Source organism: Sesamum indicum, linkage group LG9 (assembly GCF_000512975.1).
Source record: "Sesamum indicum cultivar Zhongzhi No. 13 linkage group LG9, S_indicum_v1.0, whole genome shotgun sequence".
NCBI classification, from domain to species: Eukaryota; Viridiplantae; Streptophyta; class Magnoliopsida; order Lamiales; family Pedaliaceae; genus Sesamum; species Sesamum indicum.
This window is the reverse complement of record NC_026153.1, coordinates 288,471-313,522: the sequence shown is the minus strand read 5'-3', so window position 1 is coordinate 313,522 and position 25,052 is coordinate 288,471. Positions and strand designations below refer to the sequence as shown.

The window sequence follows — 25,052 nt, the reverse complement described above, 5'->3', positions numbered from 1 at the left end:
ACCCCCCCCCCCCCCCCAAGGACTCTACATGGAAACTCTACCAAGTCCAGCTGTAGCGAAGCTTGATGCAAGTTACATAGATTTCTCTAATCACATATTTACCTAAAACGAAGAGAGGCTATGCCGGTGCGGAGCATGACTGGTGGACGGTTGTGCCTGCTCAACCAACGCTCTTGGTGTTGCTACCGAGCTCTCCACAAGGCCAGATTGGGCATCTGAAGACCTTGGAAGCAGTTTGCATCCAAGCCCTCCAGTTACAAAGCGAGGAGAACTATGGTAACTATGTGACTTCTTCACCTTTTTCATCTCTTCCTTAATTTTACTGAATTCTTCTTCTAGTTCTCCGACTCTAGACCTCATTCTTGCCATGTCCACTTTGAGAACCTGATTCTCATGGATGACTGTTACCCACCCGCCTCGCTGAGCTATTTGATCAGTTATTTCGTTAGTGGCAGTAGCTGAAGCTGCAGGGGCACTTTCAGCATCCAAAGCATGGAGACAGCCGGCCAAAGACGTTCTCAACTGCAGCTGCTCAAAGAACAAGATTTGTAATATGACTCTAAGTGGCAACCTTTTATTTTGAGATGCATGGGCACAAGCATCAATTGAGAGCTTCTGGAAATCAATAATTGTGCACATCTGCTCCCTCTCCTTCTCCAAGAGCCAGGGGTGTGCCTGAATAATTTCATGAATGTCCGTCAGAAACCCAAGCAAGCACGTGTACTAGCTTTTACAAGGGAGTGAAGGAGGGATGGGGAGAATTATTGAACCAAAATATCAATCAGCATAAGTAAAGAAATGAGGCATTTGATTTCTAGCTCAAGAAAATGAAAATCATGAAAATGGAGATTTCAAGCATAAAAGAAATCTGAGAGTAGAAAGCAACAGTCCAGCAAAGGAGGTCACTCAACCTTAAAGTATATATCCAACGCCCGGTATAGTCCATCATGCAAAGACCTGGAAGATTCTGGCAAGGCCTCTGCCAATGAACGAACCTTTCCAGGTTTCAAGTTCACATCAGAAGCAACTTCTGCAATATAATTATCTACCAATTTACCAACTCTCTTCAAGCGCTCGGATGATGGAGATGTTTCAAGGTCAAGTGATATTGGAGATATAGAAGTTACACTCGGTTCAGAATGTACAAAATGATGAATCATCCTCTCAACACAATCAGTGTTATACAAAGTATCAGAATCTGAATAACTAGGTATTATTATACCATCTAGGGTTGCCAATTCTAGCTGTATACCTATTTTCTTTTCCAACAAATCCTGGTATGTATGGTTAATTCCTAAGATTAAAGCCACACGTAAAAGTCCCAGTAGAAAACGACAAAAAGATTTACCCTTCTTCTCAGGCAGAAACTTCACAACCCTCTGCAAGAGTGCACCTTCATCAATGGCAGCCGGTGCTGTGCTGAAACTAACAACTTTTGTAGATACACCAGTTTGTCCTCCCTGACGTCGGTCCAAACCAGGAAGGTATTTCTTACAATAGTACATAATAGCACGTGTTAAATTTCTAGGCCTTATTCCTTTGGCTGCCATTGTTTGAATTAGTTTCTCAAACAACTCTATGCAGAGACAGGAGATGTCCTCAAACCACCAGTCAGATTCACTAGTATCTATCCTTGCACCAGTATTTATCCCATTCCACAGGATGCTACCTCCAGGGCTCTGCATACGGCCATACATCATCATGGGCCATCCAAATAAACTGCGATCAGTACAAACCATCACAGACAAAGCATTCAGGCACCTACTTATAATTTGAAGTTTGTCAGCTCTTGGAATAACTGGTTCACAATTTTGCAGAGCCAAAATGCAATCTTTCCACTGGCGTAGAATATGCTTATGGAAGAAACTTTCGGCCCTTGACAATAAATTATCTTCACCATAATCATCAGTCATATCGAGATAGTCAGCCGCGCAATACAGCATTACCACGTTCTTTGGTGTAAACTCTACCTGGCCACTGTAACAGAATTTAACTATCATGAAAAATGTATCAGCACCACCTGGAAATTCTTCAAGTACTTTGAACGTCTTATCAATGGTACTTCTAGATTCTTTGACAATGTTAGCTATCCTTCCACATCTTGAAATAAGAGGAAACTGAAAAAATAAGCATTTGTATGATTGTATCAGATGAGAAACTGATACATGTCAAAATTGCAACTACTAAAAAGTATCACAGGTTAAAATTTAGAGTAAATAGATGTCTCTGAGCGGTGAACTGTTCTAGGCTCATAATTGAAGGGTGTAAGTGAATCATAACATTCTTTAATTTCTAGAATGATGCAAATGAAATATATACACCAAAATGCAGCAGTGGGGGCACTTTAAGTGCCATATGACGAATTTGACTCCTTGACTTTCTAAGCTTCATATCAAGTCAGTTTTTTGTTAGACTATGCAATTTATTCCTTTCAGAAGACAGGCTCTTTTTCCAACATCATGGTTTTTTGCAGTCTAACATTGTCCAAAGCTAAATACTACATATTTCTCGGGAAAAAGAATAGCAAGAGTCCACTCCAAGAGTAATTAAGAAGCACCAAAACCTAAAAACTATTCTTCTTATTTACATGTAATTGCAAATGCACATATATAACCTTGTGAAGATGGAAGTACATGCCATCCACCACCAGTGTGATATCGCTCGGCAAACTTGCATTACAGAACCTGACATGAAACAAAAATTCATATAGTGAAACCCACTTTAAATAGAAAAAATTCAAACATAAATTTATTTCTCACTTCTTTAGTATGTCTACAACTCCATTTTCTAATAGTATTTTACTGTTGAAATGAGCAGTGGTGGACTGGTGGTTGCCCCATCTCAAAAGTCAAAATTTATTACCTAGCAATTCCCAAGTTCCTGACAACAAGACCACCTAGCCCATTCAAACTTATTCTGAACCTACAAACTATCGGCTGATATAAAATGTAAGCGAAGCGTGACTACAGCAAATAGCATACTTAGTATGGAGTTTATGGACTGAAGTAAACATAATTTTCAGGAAATCAATTACATTTCTCGATCATAACCAGGCATATGTAATCGAAACTCAATATCCAAATCCCAAGTTTGTCAAATAATCATAGGTTAAAAGTAAGACAAAATTAGACAGCTGCATCACTTAATCTTATACATTCTAACTACGAAGTGCAGTATCTCTATTTTCTGTGTAGCTAGAGGAATGCAGCCGTTCTTCATGGCAATCAGGAATGAAACATAAACGTAAACAAGAGGGAGGGGCTGGAATGCATACCAGTCATTTTCATCACGATGGAATTCAGAGATTTTCCCAGCTGGAGCCATCAAGAAGCAGAAAGGCCAGAGCTAAAAAGACTCAGCACTCCTCCTTTCTTTTTCTTTGCAGCAAATACTCGCTTCAATCCGATCAACACCCTCTCATAAATGCGCAACTTAATTCAATTTCCCTCCCATTTCTCTCCAACTCTCCGAACCATAAAAGCTCTCTCCATTTCAAACAAGAGAAATACTGATGGTATTGTTCCCTCAAACAGCTCGTCACTTCATCAAATCAGCTATGCAAGAATAATACACAAACCCCACAAAAGGGTAAGCCACTAACAATATCAAACACAGATAACTAGTGCAGTAAAGAAGAAAAAGAAGATTTACAACGAAGCAATATCAAGAGTCCACTGCGTCAACCTTCGGTCGTATCTCATCAGGAAAAACAAAATCGTAACTATGACCCAAAGATTCCATCTTTACAACCCCTTGAGTCGAATTTTGTTCTAATGAAGAGCTCAACTACTACTGCTGTCAACAAAGTAGTTGGGCATAAAATACTCCAAAGATAATATACAAATTAAAACCACCAAAAAGGGTCCCGTAAAGAAAGAATCCAAAGTGGGTGCCACAAAACAAGAACTAAAAAGTTCGGGGAACTGAATGAAAAGGCATTAGTTGCCAAAGATTCGAGCTCTCTCTCACGATCCCGTTTGTGTATGGTTGTGTTCTATTTTGAGCTTGAGCTATTTCCCTATTCTACTATCGCCATGGTTTTGGCCAGTCAGTAATATGCAACGCGCCGGCGCACTGAAGAGAAGGGAGTTTAGGCCGCCGAGAAACAAAGTGATACTACTTAACGACGGATAAAATATGGTAGAACAAGATAAAGCGTAAAGTGTCGTAAACGTGCTTGAGAGTTCATTGAAACCTGTTGTCGAGCAGTTGGCGTCGGAAAATCGATGATGAGAGATATTCAGTACCCGAGAGATCATCATCGCACGAGCGCCTGTGGCCTAATGGATAAGGCGTCTGACTTCTAATCAGACGATTGTGGGTTCGAGTCCCACCAGGCGTGACTGAGCTTTTAATGCACTCTATTTTTTAATTTTCTGCTAAAAACACTAATGGGCCTGGTTGGGCTTACCTTTTTTGGGCTGCCATGGCTGTAATTTAACGGTTAAAGGCCCAACTAAAAGGGTCCACGGCCCCCCTAAGCCATATTATCCTCCCCTTACCCCCTCCTGCTGCCTTTCAGGAATAAATTTAATACCGTCGATGCCTATGCAAACTACAAAAAAGGATTAATGTATTTTCTAAATTTTGAGTTTCTAACTTTAATATGTATCTAACATATTTGATTAATTTTTTCTTTAGTTCAGAATCTTTAGCCTTTCTAAATTATCTTAAAAACGTCAAACTATCTTACAACACCAAGGAAAAACAAAAGATATGGGCCTGACCCAACTTAAAAGATTTGGTATGGAACAGTAGGCTTGAACCAGAGAACCATTTGTATCTTGAGGTGGTAAGAGTAGGATTTGCATCGTGGGTTCTCTGAAGAATTATATGAAAAAACTAAATTCCGTCTAATTAATTTTAATATTTAGGTTTAGATTATTTTTTAAAATATATATTAAACTACCAAACTCTTCTAAGAATAACATTGTGATTGACAAAAGAAAAGACCGAGTCATTGGCTGACTTCACGTCAGTGCTTTTCACTTTCAAGTAATGTTCTTGACGTATTAAACCTGCCATTAAGATAGGTGACCTTGAGATTCTGGATTTCACTGGGACTAATCACCAACCTTTAGGAACAAATGGTATCAAAATTTTGAAATTTGATTTAAGAGGTCTAAATTTCTACGGGAACTACCCAATCCAAACATGTTCCGCGCATAGTTGGAGACATTACTTCACCAGAAGCGGAAGGGACTCGCATACAGTGCAAGAAACAGGCGGATATCAAGTCCTCAGCAACTGAAATACCAAATTAAGAAAAACAGCAACATCCAAGACTAGCTCGCTTTAGGCTTGCAGCTCAAGCTCCTCAACATTTCATCATAACAACACATGGTTCATACAGTCACTTGCTCTACACTTTCCCAACTTTTGAATAATAATAATAATAGTATCAATAATAGATTATAGCAAAAAAAATAATTAACTATTAAAAGTTTGAACAAAATGGTACAACATGCTCTCTTGTAGGCAAAAACTAAACCATATCACCAACAACAAAACCCCCAAGGAGCAACACTACCTTTTTCCTCGTACGATTATCGGGGACATTGTTTTAGCCAAAAGTATAGCAGCAAATTCCAGCAAAATATAACGGAGTTCCACGTAAAGCGATTTCTCAAACATGCTAGACATACAGGATATCGTTTCAACTGGGAGCCGTAGACTAGCGACACTCGAGAGATAAAGAATGTTGTGTGTATGAGAAGGAACCATATTGATATATGGAAAGATCCTTAAAATTGAATAGAGAAGGCCGAGCAATAGAAGCACATAGATGAGGACCCAAACATCCTTCGTTTTTCCTTAACTGGCAACAGGTTTTGAAGTAGCCTTCTTGATGGCTTCAGCATATGTCCTGTGTTGGTAAGTAAGGGTGGATTCAAGCAAATCCCAAAGTGATGTTTGTGGATTCCATCCTGAAAATTGCAAAAGAAAGCAACCGTTAGGAAAAGGATAACACCAAGAGCAAGGAGGTTTCCACAAAAATGATTTCAGTACCTAGCTGTCTGTTAATAATGGTCATGTCTGGAATTCTCTTGTCACTGTCATCATATCCTTCACCATAAAATTCCTTTGAGCTAACATCGATGGTAGGTGTTTCTATTGAAGATTCTCCACTAACCTTTGAATAGACCTGAAAACGCATGGAAATAGAAGGACATACGCATACATCAGTTGTGAAATGGAGAATTGAAAATTCAATAGCAACAAGAAAAATAGTAAATGAAGGGTAGCAGTTTAAGACAATCAGAAATACTAGAATCACCTGCGTCATCATTTCAGCAAGCTGCCTCACTGTAACTTCGTTGTTGGGGTTCCCCACATTAAATATATGACCATTAGCCCTGGCTGGATTTTCCTGAGACCAAAGCACACCACTTAGCTACTATTCAAAAGATTACAATCAAAGAGAAGTATCAGAGATCCAAATGTTGAACATACAATCATCAAAAGAACAGCTTCGATAGCATCCCTAATGTAAACAAATGTTCTCTGTGATTGGCCACCATCAACAAGCTTCAGCGGTTCACGCCTTAAGAGATTCTGTACATGTCAAATAAAATAAGACAAACTCAAATAATTGTAAACAGTTGTTTCAAAATCAGGGGAGTGAAATATCTTACGTTGCTAAAGCAAGCCAGAACTCTTGGAACACCCTCACTTGGACCATCAATTCCAGGTATGAAATCCATTCTCGGGCCAATCCAGTTGAAGGGCCTCACAATCGTAAACTCAAGACCGTTCTCAGCACCCTCAGCTATAAAACAGGGCAGTTAAGATAACATGTAATGTTAAGTTTTGATGCTGAAACATAATGTGATGTATGAAGCTCGAATGTAGGATCATTAGCTCACCATAGATCAGTCTCTCAATTAGCTGCTTTGCACATGCATATGACCACCTCTGCTTCTCAATGGGGCCAAAAATGCACGGGGAGGCATCCTCCTTAAGAACATAATAATTCGGGTCCTGATGCAACGGTGTATGGCGATTAAGAAAACTTTCAAAAACGAACTTACCATGCTAAATAGAACTGTAAATTGAAAGATCTGCTTGCTACCACTTGGAAGGTTGAAGTACAAGCAACGGAACGCAAGAAATTAATTGCAGAGAGTAGCATTTACCAAATGAAATGGAAATGGTAAAGGTATTATCAACAGATAACTAAAGGGAAAATGCATTACAATGAGCATTCACTATATACTATTAATTATAAATTCCTGTAAAATTTTTCTGATGCCTTACTCTTCAAAAGAAAGGCACAAATCATGGCCTAGAAGATTCCTATTAACCGGGTTACTCGATGTATTTGCACTTCAGTTTCTAAGCCTACTAACTCGATTTCTCAAGAATTTCCAGAAAACCATCATAATTGCTCCATGTAAAAGAATTTCCAGAAAATTACCCCTCTTAATCATTGTTCACTCTGTTTTTTACCTAAAAACTGTCAGTTTAAAAAATATTGGCATAGCTCTGCTAATGCCAGCCATTGAAAGTTCAAACTAGGGTTAAACTTACATGCATATCAATGTATTGCCTTCAAAAATTACACAGACCTTGGATTCAAGGAAAGTGAGACTCTTGTGGCACCTCCATTACTGAGTTTAAACTGATAGGATAAGAAGTACATTGGTCAAATAAGAACTTCCTGAAGAATGTAGAAGGCTACATTTGAAGTGAACCCCACCAACCTAGTTCCTTGCACATATTTGTTACAATATGATTGATGTCGAAACAATTTTTTTTATTATAATTGTAGTATATTCTACCTGAAAAGCTGTACTATTGTTATGAGATCTTCAGTTTCATGTTATTGTCCCAATAAAAGAATGAGAGGTGAATATAATTATACACGCTAAACCCAGGGACAATTCTTTGGTCTCCAGAAGGGCAAAAATAAAGATGAGGTAGATCTATCCCTAATTCCTTACTATTCAAAGTCAAGTACTCATGAGCAGTGTGCAAGGGAATTCACCAAGAGCGTACCATAATTATTGAATCAGACAAAAATCAAATGATCACTACACGGACCACACAGAAAACATTGCACCTGAAAACAATTGTTTTCTCTGTGGGCTGTCACAGGATTTAGATGAAATATTCAACATAAGAAATCTGAAAAAGACTTCTAACAGAAAGGAATATCATATCAAGAAAAGCATCAACTCAAGAAATATAATCTAGAAAGTGTTGGGAAATGAAAGCAAACACAAACCTGCCGCAGTGGGCTATCTTTGGGTAGAAAGGCACCAATCGTTTTCCCATAAACTTCACAAGTAGAGAAATGTATGAGGCGCTTGCCATTTTCCGAACAGTATTTAACCTAATTCCAAAACAGCAAAACAACTTTCAAATTCATTGACAAGTAAATTGCGTTCAAATTGTGAAGGCAGACCGATGAAAGATATAAGATAGCAACAATACGAAAGCAGGAAGCTTACCACAGGGAGAGCATCAATGAAATTGCTGTAGATTGTGTCAAGAGGACGTGTGTTATAATCTGCTGGAGTGCATATAGCGGCGAGATTTATTGTCTAAGTCACAAGGAAAAGTTCAGATTCAGTCCAAGTCAAAGTCATAGAAATAATGCAATTAATATAGTAATCAAACCGTCGCACTACCATCACAGCAATTCACAATAAAAAAATCGACTAAGCTGATAGACAAAGATCATGAAAGAAATAGAACAGATACTGCTGAAGAAACCTACAGACAGCAAATTAGTTCCGGTAGGCTCACATAAATATCGACTTTAGATCCAAAGAGATCCACAACTTCCAATCAAGATCTAAAGCAACTCCAAATTCAGAAATAAATCAGATGAAGTAAATGTGAGTTTCAGAGTTCAATTATGGTTCTGGAGAAACAAAAAGAAAACCCATAAAACTTGGAAGGTCGGAAATTCCAAACAAAATGCAATGCCAGGACACTGGTAAAATTCAACAAACAAAGAAAAAAGCTCAAAGAATCACAAAATCCAGATCCGAAGGTAACAGCCACACTCCACCAATCTCCGACGAAATTGACCTAAATGCAGAAACTGAGCAAGTAATGCAAGGAAAATTACAAGATCCGCCATGCGAATGAGGCCTTCGAGGCGAGAATCGTTCTTAATGTTAAGACGGTGGAACTGGATGCGATCCGCCCACGGCAGCGAGGACGGCTCAAGAAGGTGCTTGATTTTGTCATTGTAAACATCCACAGCGAGCACCTTGTGCGGCGTATCCGCCATCAGCTTCTCACAGAGATGCGAGCCGATGAAGCCTCCGGCGCCTATCATGCATATCGTAATCGGCTTTATAGGTTTTCCGTCCAGATCTACTCTTCCACTCGCCATTTCTGATGCACACAAATTTCTGAGATGGTGTTACTCTTGTGTTGTACCTTCTCCTTATTCTAGAAACGGAGAGAATTTACTATCTGCGTGTGAAATTTTGAGGGAAGGATTTCGGGAATGTGGAAATGGGGAATTGGGAATAGGAGAATTCAGAGGGGAAGAGTGGATGTATTTAAAGCTGGAAAAAGGAGGGACGGTAGACTCTGTGGCCCTACTGCTTTCCTTTTTATGGCGAGTTATCATCACTACTCGCCTGCGGATGAATTTGTAACTCGCTCCCATTTCAAACCACGTGGATGATTACTTGTTCATTTTTTATCATCATATGCTTATTTATAAAAACAAGTTAAATCTTTTCTTCAAAATAAATAAGGTTAAGTTTTCAACTTGAGAGCAATAATAAAAACACTAATATCATTTTTTTCTATGTTTATATAAAAATTGACTCAATATATAGCTATTTTAAATCAAATAAAATATACATTGTGGACATGATGGAGGCAATATTTAGTGGTAAATCCAATCCTGGCAGCTTAGCTCTCTAGATCCAACAGCCCACCCCATCTACCTCCCTACTCTCAATTTATGTAGTTGTTCAAGCTGAGGGAACTCATTCATGCAAGCATTTCCGGACCATTATAAGCAAAAACAGGTGTGCTTTGTCTTATAATATGATTCATTTACATTTTTTTCGTCTCAAATTTCTAAGCTGCTCACCACAATTCGATTTCTACTTTAAACACTAAAATTTTTCTCTCTCAAACTATAAACAATGACACACCATAAGTCATTCATTAGCCTTTTACAATTCTTGATAACTATCCAATTTTAGAGCGAGATAGTAGAATTGATATTTATCCAACCATCCAACATTTTATTGAATGGCGTCACTTGTAACACAGTGAGTTTTAAGTCTGTAAGAGTGCATGTGAGTGAGGGATGAAAGCCCAAACCCCAATAAGCTGTCCACCTTTCATTCTCACATGCCTCTTTATTTCTTCATCCAATCTCCAAACCCAACCAAAAAATTGTAAATTATTATTATTGTATTGATGAAATAATATAATATTGCTTCCTTTTTCACTCTATACAAGTGGGAGTGGATCCTCCTTTGGGACAACATAACACTCAAAAAGTACATCAACTTTCTTCTACTAACATGACATTTTACCAACTTACATGTATGTGTCATGTGCTAACAGTAATGCACTCATATTTCTAAATTTATTATATGAAAATTATGTGTCCACTATATATAAATGCAATTTCAACCTCATTTCCATTCAATTTAAACTAATAATAATGATAATAATAGTAATTAAATTTTGTTTTTCTTCCAACAATATTATAGTCTGTTATTTTTCATCCATAATATGTTAGTGGATCCAGATCATTTTTACTATAAATTAGCGGTACACTTTTAATACCATAGATCCACTTAGAAACCTAAAATAGCAACTTTACCCCAATTACTTTATAGAACAATTAAGTGCCAAAATTCAATAATGGTATAAACACTCGCTATAGCCCATTAAAAAATATATTTAAATCTCTATATTATTTATCCCAAAATATTTGTCTCTAACTATAAATAACTCTTTCGTCCCTATTATAACTATTTAAATTAAATCAAAAGTATATTTTTTTGCCACCGTAAATAATCATTAAAGCGCAGTTTGAAACTACAATTATATAATTGATTTTAAAATAATTGACCTTAACAACAATTTAAATATATTGTCGGGATTCATAATTTTATAGTTGATTATACAAATACAAATTATAATTAAGTTTCAAAACTAACCTCATTTATTGGGTTAACAAATAATAAAAAATATTAGGCATTATGGTTAATTAGATTAAATATAATTATAATGATAGGTTTTAGTACCAAAAGTAACTATTAAAAAAAGGGCCTGGGATGCAAATTTAATTTGTTTAATCACGTAATTAAACGGCACTAAGTATATATTTTTTATTTAATGAGCATGTGGTCACGAAGCATGACTTACGTAAATCCGGTTAAGTATGCACGAGCATTAATTAATTGAAGTGCATTGCTGAAGCTCCAGCTAGTGACAACTAGCTAGACTATGGCAACATAATTAATTGGTTTCTCCCTTGTAAATTTCATTAATTTTTATACAATTAGAAGGAAAAATTCAATTAAAATAATTTCTTATTTTATTTTGAAATAATCAGATAAAATATAGAGTACCAACATATATATATATATACATATACATTGAAAAATCGAGATTGAGTGCCGATTAAATGAAAAGGTAAAATAGGCGAAATTATAAGGTATTGGTTTAAGTGGAACGAGTCGTATAAAGAAAATTAAATCAATTTACAAATAAATCCACTTGCTGCAGTAGATTTATAATTCAATTTCAACGAATGATTTTGATCTGATTTATATTTTAGTAGTATCGTAACGACAGATTTATATTTTGGACAATAACTATAAATTACAACGATTTTTTATACTTACCAAAATCAAACAGATGGGTATTGAATTTTAGTTTTTTGAAAATTCTTGGTATTCAATTTTATGGAATGAATGTTTAAATTATAGTCCAAACAGAGTATTTTATAATAATAAATAAATAAAATTATCATAAGAAGAAAAAGGGGAAATGAGGTACCATCTGTCTGTGGCCCATGATTTGGGTTCATAATGGAAATTGGACGTATGCTCTTCCTGCACACCGACACACAGCAGCACCAGTGAGCAGTCCTACTAAAAACGTGAAAATACTCAACCAAAAATCTACCCAAAAAACAACACAACTGCGACGCGCTTTTTTAGACGCGTTTCTTCTTCTGCTTCCTCTGCGTCTAACCCCTTCACCTAATAATAATTTACATAATTCGAGAATGGATGCATTTGATGTCATATATAGTCTTCTTGTATAAATATTTTTTTTTGTTTGTTTGTTTGTTTGGTATTATTTTTCTTTAGTATTATATTTTTATTTATAAATTCATTATTTACATTAACTTAATATTTTGTGTATGTTTAATTATTTTCTTTATCATTGATTATCGAATAATAAGGGTCTGAATACATAATGCTTAATTTAATAAAATTTGATTTAATCATATTCAGAATATTTGTCATGAGATTATGGTGCTTAAATTGAGCAATACGTTAATAAGTTCTAACTAAAAAAAATACTCCTTAACAACTATTTTCTTTTAATCGAAACAGTCACAATAAATTAATCTAACTTAATTTCTCATTGAAAAAGAAAAAAAGCCCTCGTCATCAATTGAAATTACCTAATTTTTATAAAAAAAAAAAAAAAGAACCAATCTATTAGGAAAAGTATATGTTATATTTCTTTTTTCAAAGTGAAAATTACATTAGTGGATAATTTATAAATATTATGTAAAAATAGTATAATTCTCATCAAAACAAACCTATGTTTTTCAATTTTCTTGTTGAACTTACATGATTCAAATTTAAGGAAAACATGAAAAAGAATAGCTGTTTCATATGACACGTCACAACTTGTCTTAATGTAGTGGGCTTGTTGGTGGATGACCCATCAAACTACAAAGGTCATACTTTTCAGCCCAATCTAAACAAAGCCCAACATTTTCCATTATCATTTATTCAAGCCCACAACTTCGACAAAAAGTTTCTTAAGTTTGTTTTTACATTAAAAATTTTTATCCAAGTTTTACATATTACGAAGCACTTCACTTAGCTACAACTCTATATTGATTTTTATAGGGTAAATTATATTAATAATTCGTGAAATAAGTCAAATTATACAAAATACATGGTGTCTTTTACGAAATTATAAGTACACTTTATAAGACTAAGAGAATGTTAATATAATTTATCGCAAGAGATATAGTTATGATTTTTAGTCCTGGTAGGGATGTCGATGTAAAGTATATTTAAAATCTCAGTATGTATACTTATAACAAAATGTAGCTAGGGAGTGTTTGTATAATTATAACTAACTTTAAGGAGTGTTGATGTAATTTATTTATTTTTTTATTCATATAATACAGATTTAATTGATAATGCAACATAATAATCATGTTTAAATCTAACTTCAGGGACAAAATGGAAATTACACATATAATATAAATTAAACTTTCCTAACTGCATTTAAAGAAAATCTCATAATATTATAATTAATGGCTACTTATTTTCAAAGAGGAAGGAATACTATTTTAGGCAACATGACATGTGAAACAATTAAAATACTCTTTCTCAATTGTTCCCTTTTTATCCTAAAATTCACCTTAAAACTTGACCACAATGACATGGAAATTATGCAAATAGGACAAAGAAAACCACATAATTCAGTTATAAGGTGTACGTATGAGACATTTGATGTGGATAAGGCCCTTTGATCATATCTTTCCATACTTGTCTACCTTCTCCATGCATGTAAAATGTCAACAAATATCCAAATCATAAGTCCTAGATCAAATCGTGATTGATAAACTAATTCTTGATTTAATGTTAAAATAAACTAAAAGATAGTTTGAGTCAAAACTGAGGGCAAAGGGTAAGGTGTAAGCAAGGTTGTGGTTCTTGATGCATGGCTTTAAAATTGATATATCCTAATTTTGTAGGTATGAAATCCTAAATTTGAATATAATTTGATACACGGGTATTTATTTTATTTATAATATTTTGAATTGATTTGTTGTTTTAGTACTATTTTAAGAATGTAATAATATATTATCATTATTTTAAAAAAATATATAATCTGATAATTTTAATTCATATTTAGGTTGGTAAAAGAACTAGGTACATAAAATGGGATTTGTCGAATATTCATTTGTTTGGTAATAATTAATCATGTTACAACTCAATATTCTTTTGTCTAGGCAACATATTGATTCGGGTAGAAATATTCGACCTCATCAGATAGGTATCAAGCTTGCAATACTCCTCCCAGATCGAAGCGGTCCTTAAGAAGAAACACTAATGTTAGGCTAGCCGGGAGTATTTTCGACTAAAACCCTTTGACGCTTAAGTCAGTATGAGTTCTAGATGGAACATAAGCAATTTCAAGCAATAAATGTATCATACCATAAATGTTCTAGAAGGAAGGTATTTATAGGCCCAAATGTACTTCACCAGGTGGGCCACGTGGCGTCATCGTTATGCGCCTACTGCTAGAGATCGCACGGCGTAGAGCCAAACATGTCAGCCGGGTCTGGAGTCGAGTTGTCGGAGCGCCGATCTTGTGGTCTTTTTGTTGTTTTAACCCTTTGTGGGAGGTATGCCTATATAATCAATGACTCTCCTTCTCGACTGCTTGATGATCAATCAAGTTGGGACAATTCAATTGATAGTTAGAATAATAAATAGCAAGTGTAAAACAAGACCCAACATTAGGGGATATTTGTGGCAGTTCACATTGGCTCTGGCATGGCGGTAGAGGAATGATAATACCAAACACAATTCCGACCGTTAAAGTCCAAGTCCATGCTTCTGAGCTTGAGCCATAGCAACATAAGCAGAAGAATCAGCAGAAACACAAAAGACCACAAAGAAAGAATATGTCATCTCCTTAAACCTTGTGCCCTTCAAAATCCAACCTTTGTTTCTTGCTTTTTCCTTTTCTTTTAAGTTCCCTTTTCACTTTACAATATATAAGTACTAATATTGCGTGTCTTTAAATATGTTATTATTGATTTTTTAATTTATACAACCAAATATTTTATAAGGAGAGAACTCTAAGCGTTGGCAATACATAAATAATTACAATATCATTCACAGTTTCTGTAAGAATGTAACAGTAAGTCCTTCACAAGTCTCTAGTCAAGTGTATAATACTAAATTTGTAACTATCATATCATGATCGAATGGATACAAAGAATTTAAATTGGAGATAAGTTTCAACTTTTTCTTCCTTACTGTTTGAGAAAGAAAATCATGTCATTCCAATCAAACCAAATAATACTTGAAAAATGATTGCAATATATTTTTTTTCTTTTCCTTTTTATTATTTTATCATTATTGTTATTATTTTGTTTGTCTTCTTTGAATGAGATATGGACATCCATAAGGCAACTTTGTGAAATCAGAGCCATATTTGACTGTGATGTCTTAATCGAACTACTAAAGGAAAGAAAGACGGTCTGCAACTTACAAAATATATTCATGTGCAATATTTTGGAAGTTTAATTAATAAAACTGAGACATAAAAACTTTGTAATTTATATCCTTAGTTCAGATCATATTATTCCTAAATATATATCATACTAAACTACAAAATAAAATATAAATTTCAAAAATGGCAAAGTCTCAAACCACCACAATCAAATAATTGTTCATGACCGCATTAATCTATATACATATATATATATATCCTTAACTTAAATCATATATGAAATTACAATTTTAAAAATGCCTCCAATCATGTGGGAAGTTTTATAAAGATTGGGAGGAGCAACATAATTTTTTTTCAACGACTTCATAATACTATATAATGTATTATTTAAACTTGAAATAGGCATGCATTTCACGTCGATTGCAAATAAAAAGTTTGAGTGCACAAAGGCAGAAGGAATAATGCATTAAAAGATAAGACATTAATTAAATATTCGCATACTAGATCAAAAAAATATTCATAAATAGGTGTGACAATTTGACTCAAATCAAGAAAAACATACCTCAAATGACCCTATTGGGGCGATTAGTAGGACATTTAGGCAGGTCTCAGGTTCATGAGAATCAGCCCTGCTAATTTAATTTTGTACATAATTTTTCTATCTCTTCCCAAGGACCATTTAATCCAGGCCCCAAATTGAAATTACGTTCCCTCTTTCTCGATTGCTTTCTCTAAGATCTGCCCTCGCCTTGCCTCACAACTAGCCCTTGGTTGCAGTTGCCAGTCTCTCTTCTTTCTTTTCTTTATTTATATATATAAAAATATAATGTAAGAATTCGAGTTTATTGGGTTAAACTTACCCAATAAATTTTTAAACGGACAGAACAGGACCAGACATAAAAAAATTTAAAATAAATTCCGTATCCACCTCAATTTAAATTGAACTCTTTATTTACAAACCAATTCGTTTACAATTAATATGAAATAAATATACTTAATTTCAGTTAGTAAATGGGTAGAGTCAACCCAAATACGTATTAATTGGGTCTGAAATCAAAGTATATGCCAATAAAGAAATGCGTTTTGTCTGTGTCTGAAAATTCGTAGTCAGGACAAGCAAAGAAAAGTTCATCATCATCATCGTCAATATATGTCTGGGTTTCTGTGTTTTTCGTAGTGTGTGCTGTTTTTCCCCATGATTGGGGGTTGTGTCCGTTGGATTCTCTGTCTCCTCCTCCTCCTTCTTCTCCTCATCTTTCACACACATACACCTCCCACCGCGTGTTTTATTCTTGAAAATATATAACTTTTTTTTTTATATAAAAAAAAGGAAGCAGCAGTAACCATCCACAGTTCTCCATCAGTGCTCCATACCTCGGGACTTCACCTTTTCAGACAACCTCCCCAAAAAGGAAAACATACAATAAAATAAAAATATACTCCCATTTTGACGTCGTTTTCAGGGCTCTGCAGAGCGCTCTGTCTCGCATTATGCTCTCACTCTCTCTCTCCCTCATAGCTAGCCAGCATTGAACAAATTCTAGAGAGAGAGAAAGTAGAGATTGAGATGTCCAACTCCACGTAGAAAGATAAACAAACAAAGGGAGACTAGACGGAAGGAAATATAAACTCCAATTCATTATTATTTCCTTTTAAATTTTACTGCAAGAGAGATGTACACTCATAACTCAAATTTATAATTCTTGATGTGGTTGTAATTTGAGCATAGCAAAAAACCAAGAAATTATTATCGACAAACAGTATTATTTCTAGTGCGACAAAATTTAATATAATTTGATGTTTTGTTTTTTCAATAAATAGTGACTTGCCATTTAAAAATAATATTATAGTCAACTTGAGAGTATTTATATGTGTTTATAGGGCATTTTATTTATAAAAATTAACTTTTATACCCTTATAAGTATATCCATCAATTTTAGATAATTATTTGCATTTCTAGTAGAGCTATTAAAATAAAATAGACTAATTGAGTGTTGGTGATGAAAAGTTAAATTGAAATGGAAATTTTGAATGATTTTTGAAACTTGTTAAAATATTATATATAATTATTTTTAAATTCAATCGTAATTAAAATAAAATAACAAAAAGGTCTGATATCTAATTTTACATCTTTGCTATCCATCACACTCACGCATCAATCTAAGTTCAAACCTAAAATCCAGACTCAAACTCGAGATCTTTAATAGAACGTTTTGAGTTCAATCCACTGCAAGAAAGTGCTATATGTGATTCTTAATTTTTCCAGCTTCCTTCATTATTTTATAGTTTTAATTAAAAATATTTTCAATTTATTCACTTATAAGATGGACATTGTGGAGCACTATATCTAAAATATAAAAAAAAAATTCTTTTATTTCTCTTATTTTGTTAAACTTTGTTTTCTACTGCTATTTAGATCCTCTTTCTTCTTTTGAAATTATTTAATTAATTTAAGGTAAAAATCAATGGAGTTTGCCTCATTGATTAGTCTCCAAAAAGTTATAAGTTTGCATAATGAAAACCACAACTTCTTTTGGGAGTTAATGAAGAAAGCTGAACTAATTAAGCTATGCCATAATTAAGTCACTTGGCTGATTAAAGTGAAAAGGTTAAATTTAATAAGTGTAGAAATTACAAAGAAAATAAAAAGGAGAGGAAAAAAAATGAAAAGATAGAAAGATTGTCTCCTCCCCATGACATAGAAACGGAAAGTTCTAACTCGAATTTAAGTTTGATCGAACCAAATTTATTACAGAACAAGTGTAATATGTGATTGATTACTTTCCATTAATTATATACCAATCACACGTCCATAAAAACTCCATGCAAACACAATATGTTAGAGAATTGTCCTAAATGGGAACCTTTCAAACTAAATGTTATATATAGTTGTAACACGAATTTCAGTAAAATCTGGTGGTGGTCTATGTTAATTTATACTCGCACTAAGTATGAATCATTAGATTAATATATAATGATGATATCATGTATGATTTAACAACTGATAGCTTATGTATGTACAAACTCGCATGATGGCATCATCGAGGCCCGGATTCCATTCTAATAAATTGTGATTAATTGTATAATTAATACACATTAAAAAAAGTAATAAATCACATAAATAATCCAAGAAGAATAACCAATCATACGTGAGATGTTGCCGTATAATTAATGTATAGTATGAAAAGTGTACATACAACAATATTCATAGTATGGTTAGCATGTTGTAATCAAATTTGATTGGAATAAAATTTTTTAATACTACATTACATATATTTTTATATATAACACAGATCTTTATACATCTATATATCCATTTTCTTAGGTTTGATAATCAGCGCAGACCAAGTAGAAGTAGAGAACCTTTTTATTTGAATCAGGTTTGATCGAATTAATAATTACACAATAAGTATAATATATTTATTATATAATTAATTAGTTTTTTGAATTATATATTAATTATACAATAAATATATTACACTTATCATATAATTGATTCTCACGAGAACAAACTCACTGCGGATTAGAATTTTGTGTAGAAGAAGTTCTTAGGAGAACCATTGCATTGTTATATCCCTTGACTCTTGAGAAAATACAATATTCTACTACCAGTAGTGGTAGTAGTAGATAGATAGATAGAAATATTCCATCTTTTTCTCTTGTTGTTTTCACACTTTCAGCCCAAAGTTTTTCTTCATGTGTAGTTTTTTTGGGACACCTCCATATCTGCTCCTTCACCACGTGGTTTTGCTACTCTCTCTCTCTGCAACGCCTGCCACCACCACCCCCCATAACTCCCAAAGCTAGCCCACACTCTCCCCTTTCCACCTCTATTTTTCTCCCTAAATTCCTCCCTTTCGTCTTGCCTTCTGCCGCTTGTTCATATCTCTTCACCTACTCTTTTTTCCCATCTGGCCTTCTTTATTTTCATTCATTTCATAAGCTGCTTTAGCTTTTTCCCGATTCTTGATTGAGTCAATGTCTAGCTTCTGTTTTTGAGGTTTCCATTTTTGATGGGTCGGCTATAGTTGTTCTTGTTGGAAGAATACCATTTTTTGATGCGAGTATGGCTTCTGTTCTTCGGTTCCGGAAGCTCTGTTTTCTGGAGCCTGCTAAGTGCTCCTCATACGACGAGAAAATCAAGAAAACTGACAAAAAACAACTGTTTGAGACCCACAAAATTGATGGGAAAAACTATGAGAGTGCTAATGTTTCTCTGTTGGAAGAAAAGCCTAACAAGCAGCACCAGAGGAGACCTCCTAAGGAATGGAAATGCATAGATTCTTGTTGCTGGACCATTGGATTGTTGTGCACTCTTTGGTGGCTGCTCTTGTTTGTGTACCATTGTTTGCCGGCGAATTTGCCCGGGCTACAGCCCCCGGAGCCGCCGGGTGCGAGGCTGAAGCGCAGCGGTGTCACTGCACTCCACCCGGTGGTTATGGTTCCCGGCATTGTCACCGGCGGGCTTGAACTTTGGGAGGGCAGGCCTTGCTCCGACGGCCTGTTTCGGCAGCGCCTCTGGGGCGGCAGCTTTACTGAAATTTTCAAGAGGTTTTGAGTTGCATGAATCTTCCCCCCCCCCCCCCCCCTTCTCTCTCTCTCTCTATATGCATATGTGGTACCTAATTGAGAGTTTGACGGAACTGCAGGCCAATGTGTTGGTTGGAGCATCTTTCCTTGGACAATGAAACAGGGCTCGACCCGCCTGGAATTCGGGTTCGGGCTGTTCCCGGGCTGGTTGCAGCTGACTATTTTGCTCCAGGGTACTTTGTTTGGGCTATTCTTATTGAGAATTTGGCCCGCATTGGCTACGAGGGGAAGAACATGTACATGGCTGCTTATGACTGGAGATTATCATTTCAGAACACAGAGGTATGTTTTAAGGAACAAAACAACTAATGTCGTATAACTAATATTCATTATCTTGTTCTTAGTTGTCTTATAATATTAATAACTATGTCTACTGCTTTTTATAGTTTCTGCAATAAATATAACCTGTCATCCTCTGTACACAATCAGGTGGTATGGACATGAACTGACCTTATCTGCAATAGAGATTTAGTCAAACTCTGTTTATGAACCATTTAATTCCACCATTTCACTTGTCTCATTGCCAAGAATTCTTCCTCTTGAGTGTTTGGATGTGCAAAACAAATGTTTCTCTGTCTTGATTGTGATCATGATTCACAGCTGACGATTGAAATTGTTTTTGACGTATGAATAATTGTTGAACAGACAAGGGACCAAACTCTGAGTAGATTGAAGAGCAAAATCGAGCTTATGTATGCGACAAACGGCTATAAGAAGGTGGTGGTGGTACCCCATTCTATGGGTGTTCTCTATTTTCTCCACTTCATGAAATGGGTCGAAGCCCCTCCTCCGATGGGCGGAGGTGGCGGTCCCGGTTGGTGTGCCAAGCACATTAAATCGATCATGAATATTGGCCCAGCATTTTTGGGTGTCCCGAAAGCCGTTGGTAACATATTGTCTGCAGAGAGTAAAGATGTCGCTTTTATAAGGTTAGCCAAAATCGGCATATCCTCATTACATTTATGTTATCTTTACAGTTTATGATAAAAAGAGAGTTGACATTTTTATCTTACCATATATGTTCTTGGTGATTTTGGTCAAAAAGTTATTTCCGTGCATGAGCACGCACAGGAATTGAAGTACCTTTTTTGAGGAAATTCCGCATCGATTGTAAAACTTGTGCAGAAACAAGAAGAAAATCAAACTCAATGATATTGTACGTGGTTTGGATAATGCTACTATATCAATGAAGGCTCAGGTTTCTCTTCTAGTGCAGGATTATCCATCAACTATATACATTTACGGCACCCTTGAAATATTGTGAGACCATAGTGTTGTCTAAATAGACCTTCTCTCGGTAGATGAACTGATATATACATAGAACAACTTCAGAAAGCAGAAGAATCTGTTTAGTGAATTCAATTCAGTTCCCATGTTTGAAAAACGAGAAACATCTGCAATGAAATGTTTTATGAGGCAAAAACTCAGGATAAGAGATGGGAAACCAGGAAGCTTCTTTACCCTCATATTAACATTGTGCTTGCTCTTTTGATTTTGCAGGGCTATGGCTCCTGGTCTCTTGGATTCTGAGATTTTAGGCCTTCAGACTTTGGAACATGTGATGCGTGTATCACGAACATGGGATTCTATAATTTCTTTGGTACCTAAAGGAGGAGAGACGATTTGGGGTAACTTGGACTGGTCACCAGAAGATCACGCGTGTGATTCAGCAACGCATCGACAATTTGATATGAAAGGCAATGATACTGATGGTAGGAGAGGTTTTCAAGTACATGAATCAACAAAGTATGGAAGGATCGTCTCATTTGGGAAGCCGGCATCAGAAGTGCATTCTTCAGAATTCCCCAGCCTTCGTTCCCAAGTACGTGCAGCAGTATCTTCCCAATATATACCTATTTATATTGTCACCAAAATGCACATTAGCCTATGAAAGTTGATCTCATACTTAATGGTATTCATGAGATTCTAATGTTATCTTTTGTTCTCATCTATGGGTATAGAAAAAGGGATCTTTGCACAATGCCACTCCACCTGTTGCATCGTGTGGAAAAGTATGGACAGAATACGACGACCTAAGCCGGGAGACCATCTCAAAAGTTTTCGAAAACAAAGCATACACGGCAGGTACGTTGTTGGATCTTCTCCGAACGATCGCTCCAAAGATGATGAGAAGGGCTGAAGCTCACTTCTCGCATGGCATAGCTGACGACCTTGATGATCCAAAATATAACGATTACAAGTACTGGTCAAATCCGCTCGAGACCAAGTAAGCATGAAGCTCCTTGTGAATGCATCTCTGTGTTAAATTCTATGTATGCAGTGTGAAAATTTCTCTCATCTCATAATGGATTCTTTTTAGTGATAATGATTTCACATTCTTGTTTCTTCCTTAACATCCCATTCAGGTTACCTGAAGCTCCAGACATGGAAATTTACTGTCTATATGGAGTTGGGATTCCCACAGAAAGATCATACGTGTACAAAGAATCGCCACCAGGGAGGTGCAAAAGCATCCCTCTCCAAATCGATAGTTCAGCCGATGGCAACAAAAACGGCTGCTTAAAAGGTGGAGTATACTTTGTGGACGGAGACGAAAGCGTGCCCGTTTTAAGTGCTGGTTTCATGTGTGCCAAAGGATGGAGGGGAAAGACACGGTTCAATCCATCAGGAATTGCTACTTATGTAAGAGAGTACAAGCATAAAGCACCTGCAAATTTATTGGAAGGAAGAGGTCTAGAAAGCGGCGCACACGTTGACATAATGGGAAATGTTGCCTTGATTGAGGACATTCTACGCGTAGTAGCTGGTGCTTCTAGTGTGGAGCTGGGAGGAGACAAGATATATTCCGATATCATGAAAATGTCTGAGAAAATAAATGTTCGCCTGTGATTGCGCATTAAAAGATTTTGTTGAAAGCGGTGACATAAGAGGATCGATAGCCAAATCAGAGTCATGATAGCCAGCAGAGGAAATGTTGGAGAAATCTGGATAGCTACCATTTTAAGAATGGAAAGAGTTGAGGGAAGGGGGACGTAAACGTTTTATCCAAAGATGGCTCACTGAATATTGACTGTAAGTTTTCTAATTGATTACTGTAACGTTGCTCATTTCTTGTAATCAAGTGAATAAAGTTGGATCTCAGTAACTACCTGTAATAAAATGAAATAAAGAAAAAGTTTTCCTTCAATTTTCTGTGTGATTTCTGTATGCTATGGACAACAGACGTCACTATTTGGGAAGAGAAAACAGTTTCAGCATTGGGGCCAACTAGACCATCAAGGGAAAGAATCGGTTTCCTGATCCGAATAGGTCCTCTTCAGATTAACTAAACCGGTTTTAACATCAATGGTGCAGGCTTCTGGTGCAAGTTTGGTTGGATAGAAGACCCCTCCTATAACCGATTCCTGCTTTATTTTCGGTAATAAGACAAGACCCACCCCACCCCGATTCTAGTTGGACCCATAGCCCGCTCCCCCGCCATCACAATTGATTCTGGACCCACAAGCTCTAATTGAATTTTCTTTTTTTGTTTTAATAGTATTTCTTTTTTAATAAAAAATAAATATTATTTATAACTATTTTTTTAATAAGTTATGATTTCATTAAAAATACAATTTATGTTTCAAATATAAAATAAAAAATTTAAATAATTTATAAATATTATTCGAGTCTGCTTCTGAAAAAGATTCTGGAACCGGGCTCAATTCATAAAACTAAAAACTCATCTCCAACTCCAACCCAAACTCAGTAATTTAGGATTCAAGTCAACTTGCTCCATTCAGGACGAGTAGGAGCCAACCTGCCCAAATACCCACCCCTAGTAATAACAAGCACTAGAAAGTTATTATGTAAATAGAATCAAAGGAAATGAGCACGGCTATAAAAGAAGTTTGTGAACTGATCATCTTTCTCACATTTGAATTACCTGCAGTCCAGCATCCCATTGCTGTTTTACTCTTGGCCTCAACTAAAAGTAAAAGTATCTGTAATCACAACTGAAACACGTATTCTGGGCCGGAACTTGTTATCACCAGCAACTTTGAGATCCAAGGAAAAATTCAAAGATGAGGTTTCCACAGGTTAACTAACAATGAGCATCCTTGTTTCGATAGATACAGATACCAAGTTTGTTTAATTCATTATCCTCGTTCCATATGGTGACCTTGAGAGCTGGAGAAATCAATCCGAGCAACAAATCTGTACTCTAACTCATGGCATAACTATTAACCTGATTGAGTCTACACGGAAGCCAAGAGGTCTCACTAAGAAGCGCATGCTAATGCAGCAGCTATTAATTGAAAAACAGCATAAGTACAGCCGAGATGCAAATATTAGGGAAATACGCATTATGTAACAAGTCACAAGGATCAGATTAAGGAAAGAATACAACACCAACAAGAATAGGAGCATTATGTAACAAGTCACAAGGATCAGATTAAGGAAAGAATACAACACCAACAAGAATAGGAACAAAGAGACGCACGCAGCACACTAGCGAAGGAGATCTGGGCTTTGTATAGATAACTTTGTTTCCACGTGTGAATTGAACGAATTCTACTTATTTCCCATTCCCAATCAGAATTTCAGCAGATAGCTTTGTTTCAGTACTGCCTACATTGTTCACCACTAATGCCCTTTACTAACAGGGCTATAATGAACAAAAATGTAAAGTCTACTTTGAAATTCCCACTTTAATAAGTTTGTTGTGTTCTATGATAGAGAGGCAGCAAACTTTTATGTACAACTAGACTCAGCCATCATTTGATAATAATGTCTTTAGCATAATCAGTATCAGAGACCACAGTACAAGCAAAATTTCCCCACATCATGTAGCAATGAAACCTAAAAGCATAGGTGAACGACAATAGAAGAATATTAAATGGTGGTACGGTTCTCAAATTTACTGTGGTTAATTAAAAAGCTAAACAAAGTACACCACACGCCCAAATGCAGTTATAAATCATGCTTTGAGAGCAACAGAAGACAAAACAGTTGCCATAATCTAGCAAAGAATGTACACAAAAGTATCATACATAGAGAGGCCATAGGCTTACAAATTG

General features: G+C 35.7%; 4 protein-coding genes and 1 non-coding gene across 7 annotated transcripts in view; 2 read left to right on the top strand and 3 right to left on the bottom strand.

Annotated features, from left to right (window-relative positions):
• Window positions 9–4,177, bottom strand: LOC105169968 (BTB/POZ domain-containing protein At3g44820). Of its 3 annotated transcripts, none has more exons than XM_011090522.2 (5): window positions 3,652–4,177; window positions 3,275–3,554; window positions 2,615–2,684; window positions 912–2,117; window positions 9–675 (listed from the first exon to the last, which is right to left on the bottom strand). In XM_011090522.2, the coding sequence occupies exons 2-5, from the start codon at window positions 3,322–3,324 to the stop codon at window positions 103–105; spliced, it is 1,899 nt and encodes a 632-aa protein (XP_011088824.1). In that variant the 5' UTR covers window positions 3,325–3,554; window positions 3,652–4,177; the 3' UTR covers window positions 9–102. The 3 variants fall into 3 exon arrangements, with proteins under 3 accessions (XP_011088824.1, XP_011088825.1, XP_020552486.1); XM_011090523.2 differs by having other exon boundaries at window positions 3,685–4,177; XM_020696827.1 differs by lacking the exon at window positions 3,652–4,177 and having other exon boundaries at window positions 912–1,977; window positions 3,275–3,346.
• On the top strand, window positions 4,270–4,342 carry TRNAR-UCU. Its single transcript has one exon. It is a non-coding gene; the product is annotated as a tRNA-Arg (tRNA).
• Window positions 5,295–9,524, bottom strand: LOC105169967 (UDP-D-apiose/UDP-D-xylose synthase 2). The gene is made up of 9 exons (XM_011090520.2): window positions 9,080–9,524; window positions 8,454–8,546; window positions 8,228–8,335; window positions 6,867–6,981; window positions 6,636–6,769; window positions 6,454–6,555; window positions 6,278–6,370; window positions 6,010–6,145; window positions 5,295–5,927 (listed from the first exon to the last, which is right to left on the bottom strand). The coding sequence occupies exons 1-9, from the start codon at window positions 9,347–9,349 to the stop codon at window positions 5,815–5,817; spliced, it is 1,164 nt and encodes a 387-aa protein (XP_011088822.1). The 5' UTR covers window positions 9,350–9,524; the 3' UTR covers window positions 5,295–5,814.
• LOC105169966 (putative phospholipid:diacylglycerol acyltransferase 2) lies at window positions 19,096–22,911 on the top strand. The gene is made up of 6 exons (XM_011090518.2): window positions 19,096–19,992; window positions 20,091–20,313; window positions 20,677–20,960; window positions 21,532–21,853; window positions 21,993–22,258; window positions 22,398–22,911. The coding sequence occupies exons 1-6, from the start codon at window positions 19,508–19,510 to the stop codon at window positions 22,879–22,881; spliced, it is 2,064 nt and encodes a 687-aa protein (XP_011088820.1). The 5' UTR covers window positions 19,096–19,507; the 3' UTR covers window positions 22,882–22,911.
• The window catches only part of LOC105169965, a gene marked incomplete in the record, with an annotated part of 6,630 nt that continues 6,443 nt past the window's right edge, over window positions 24,866–25,052 (bottom strand). The window contains 1 exon segment of the mRNA XM_011090517.2: window positions 24,866–25,052.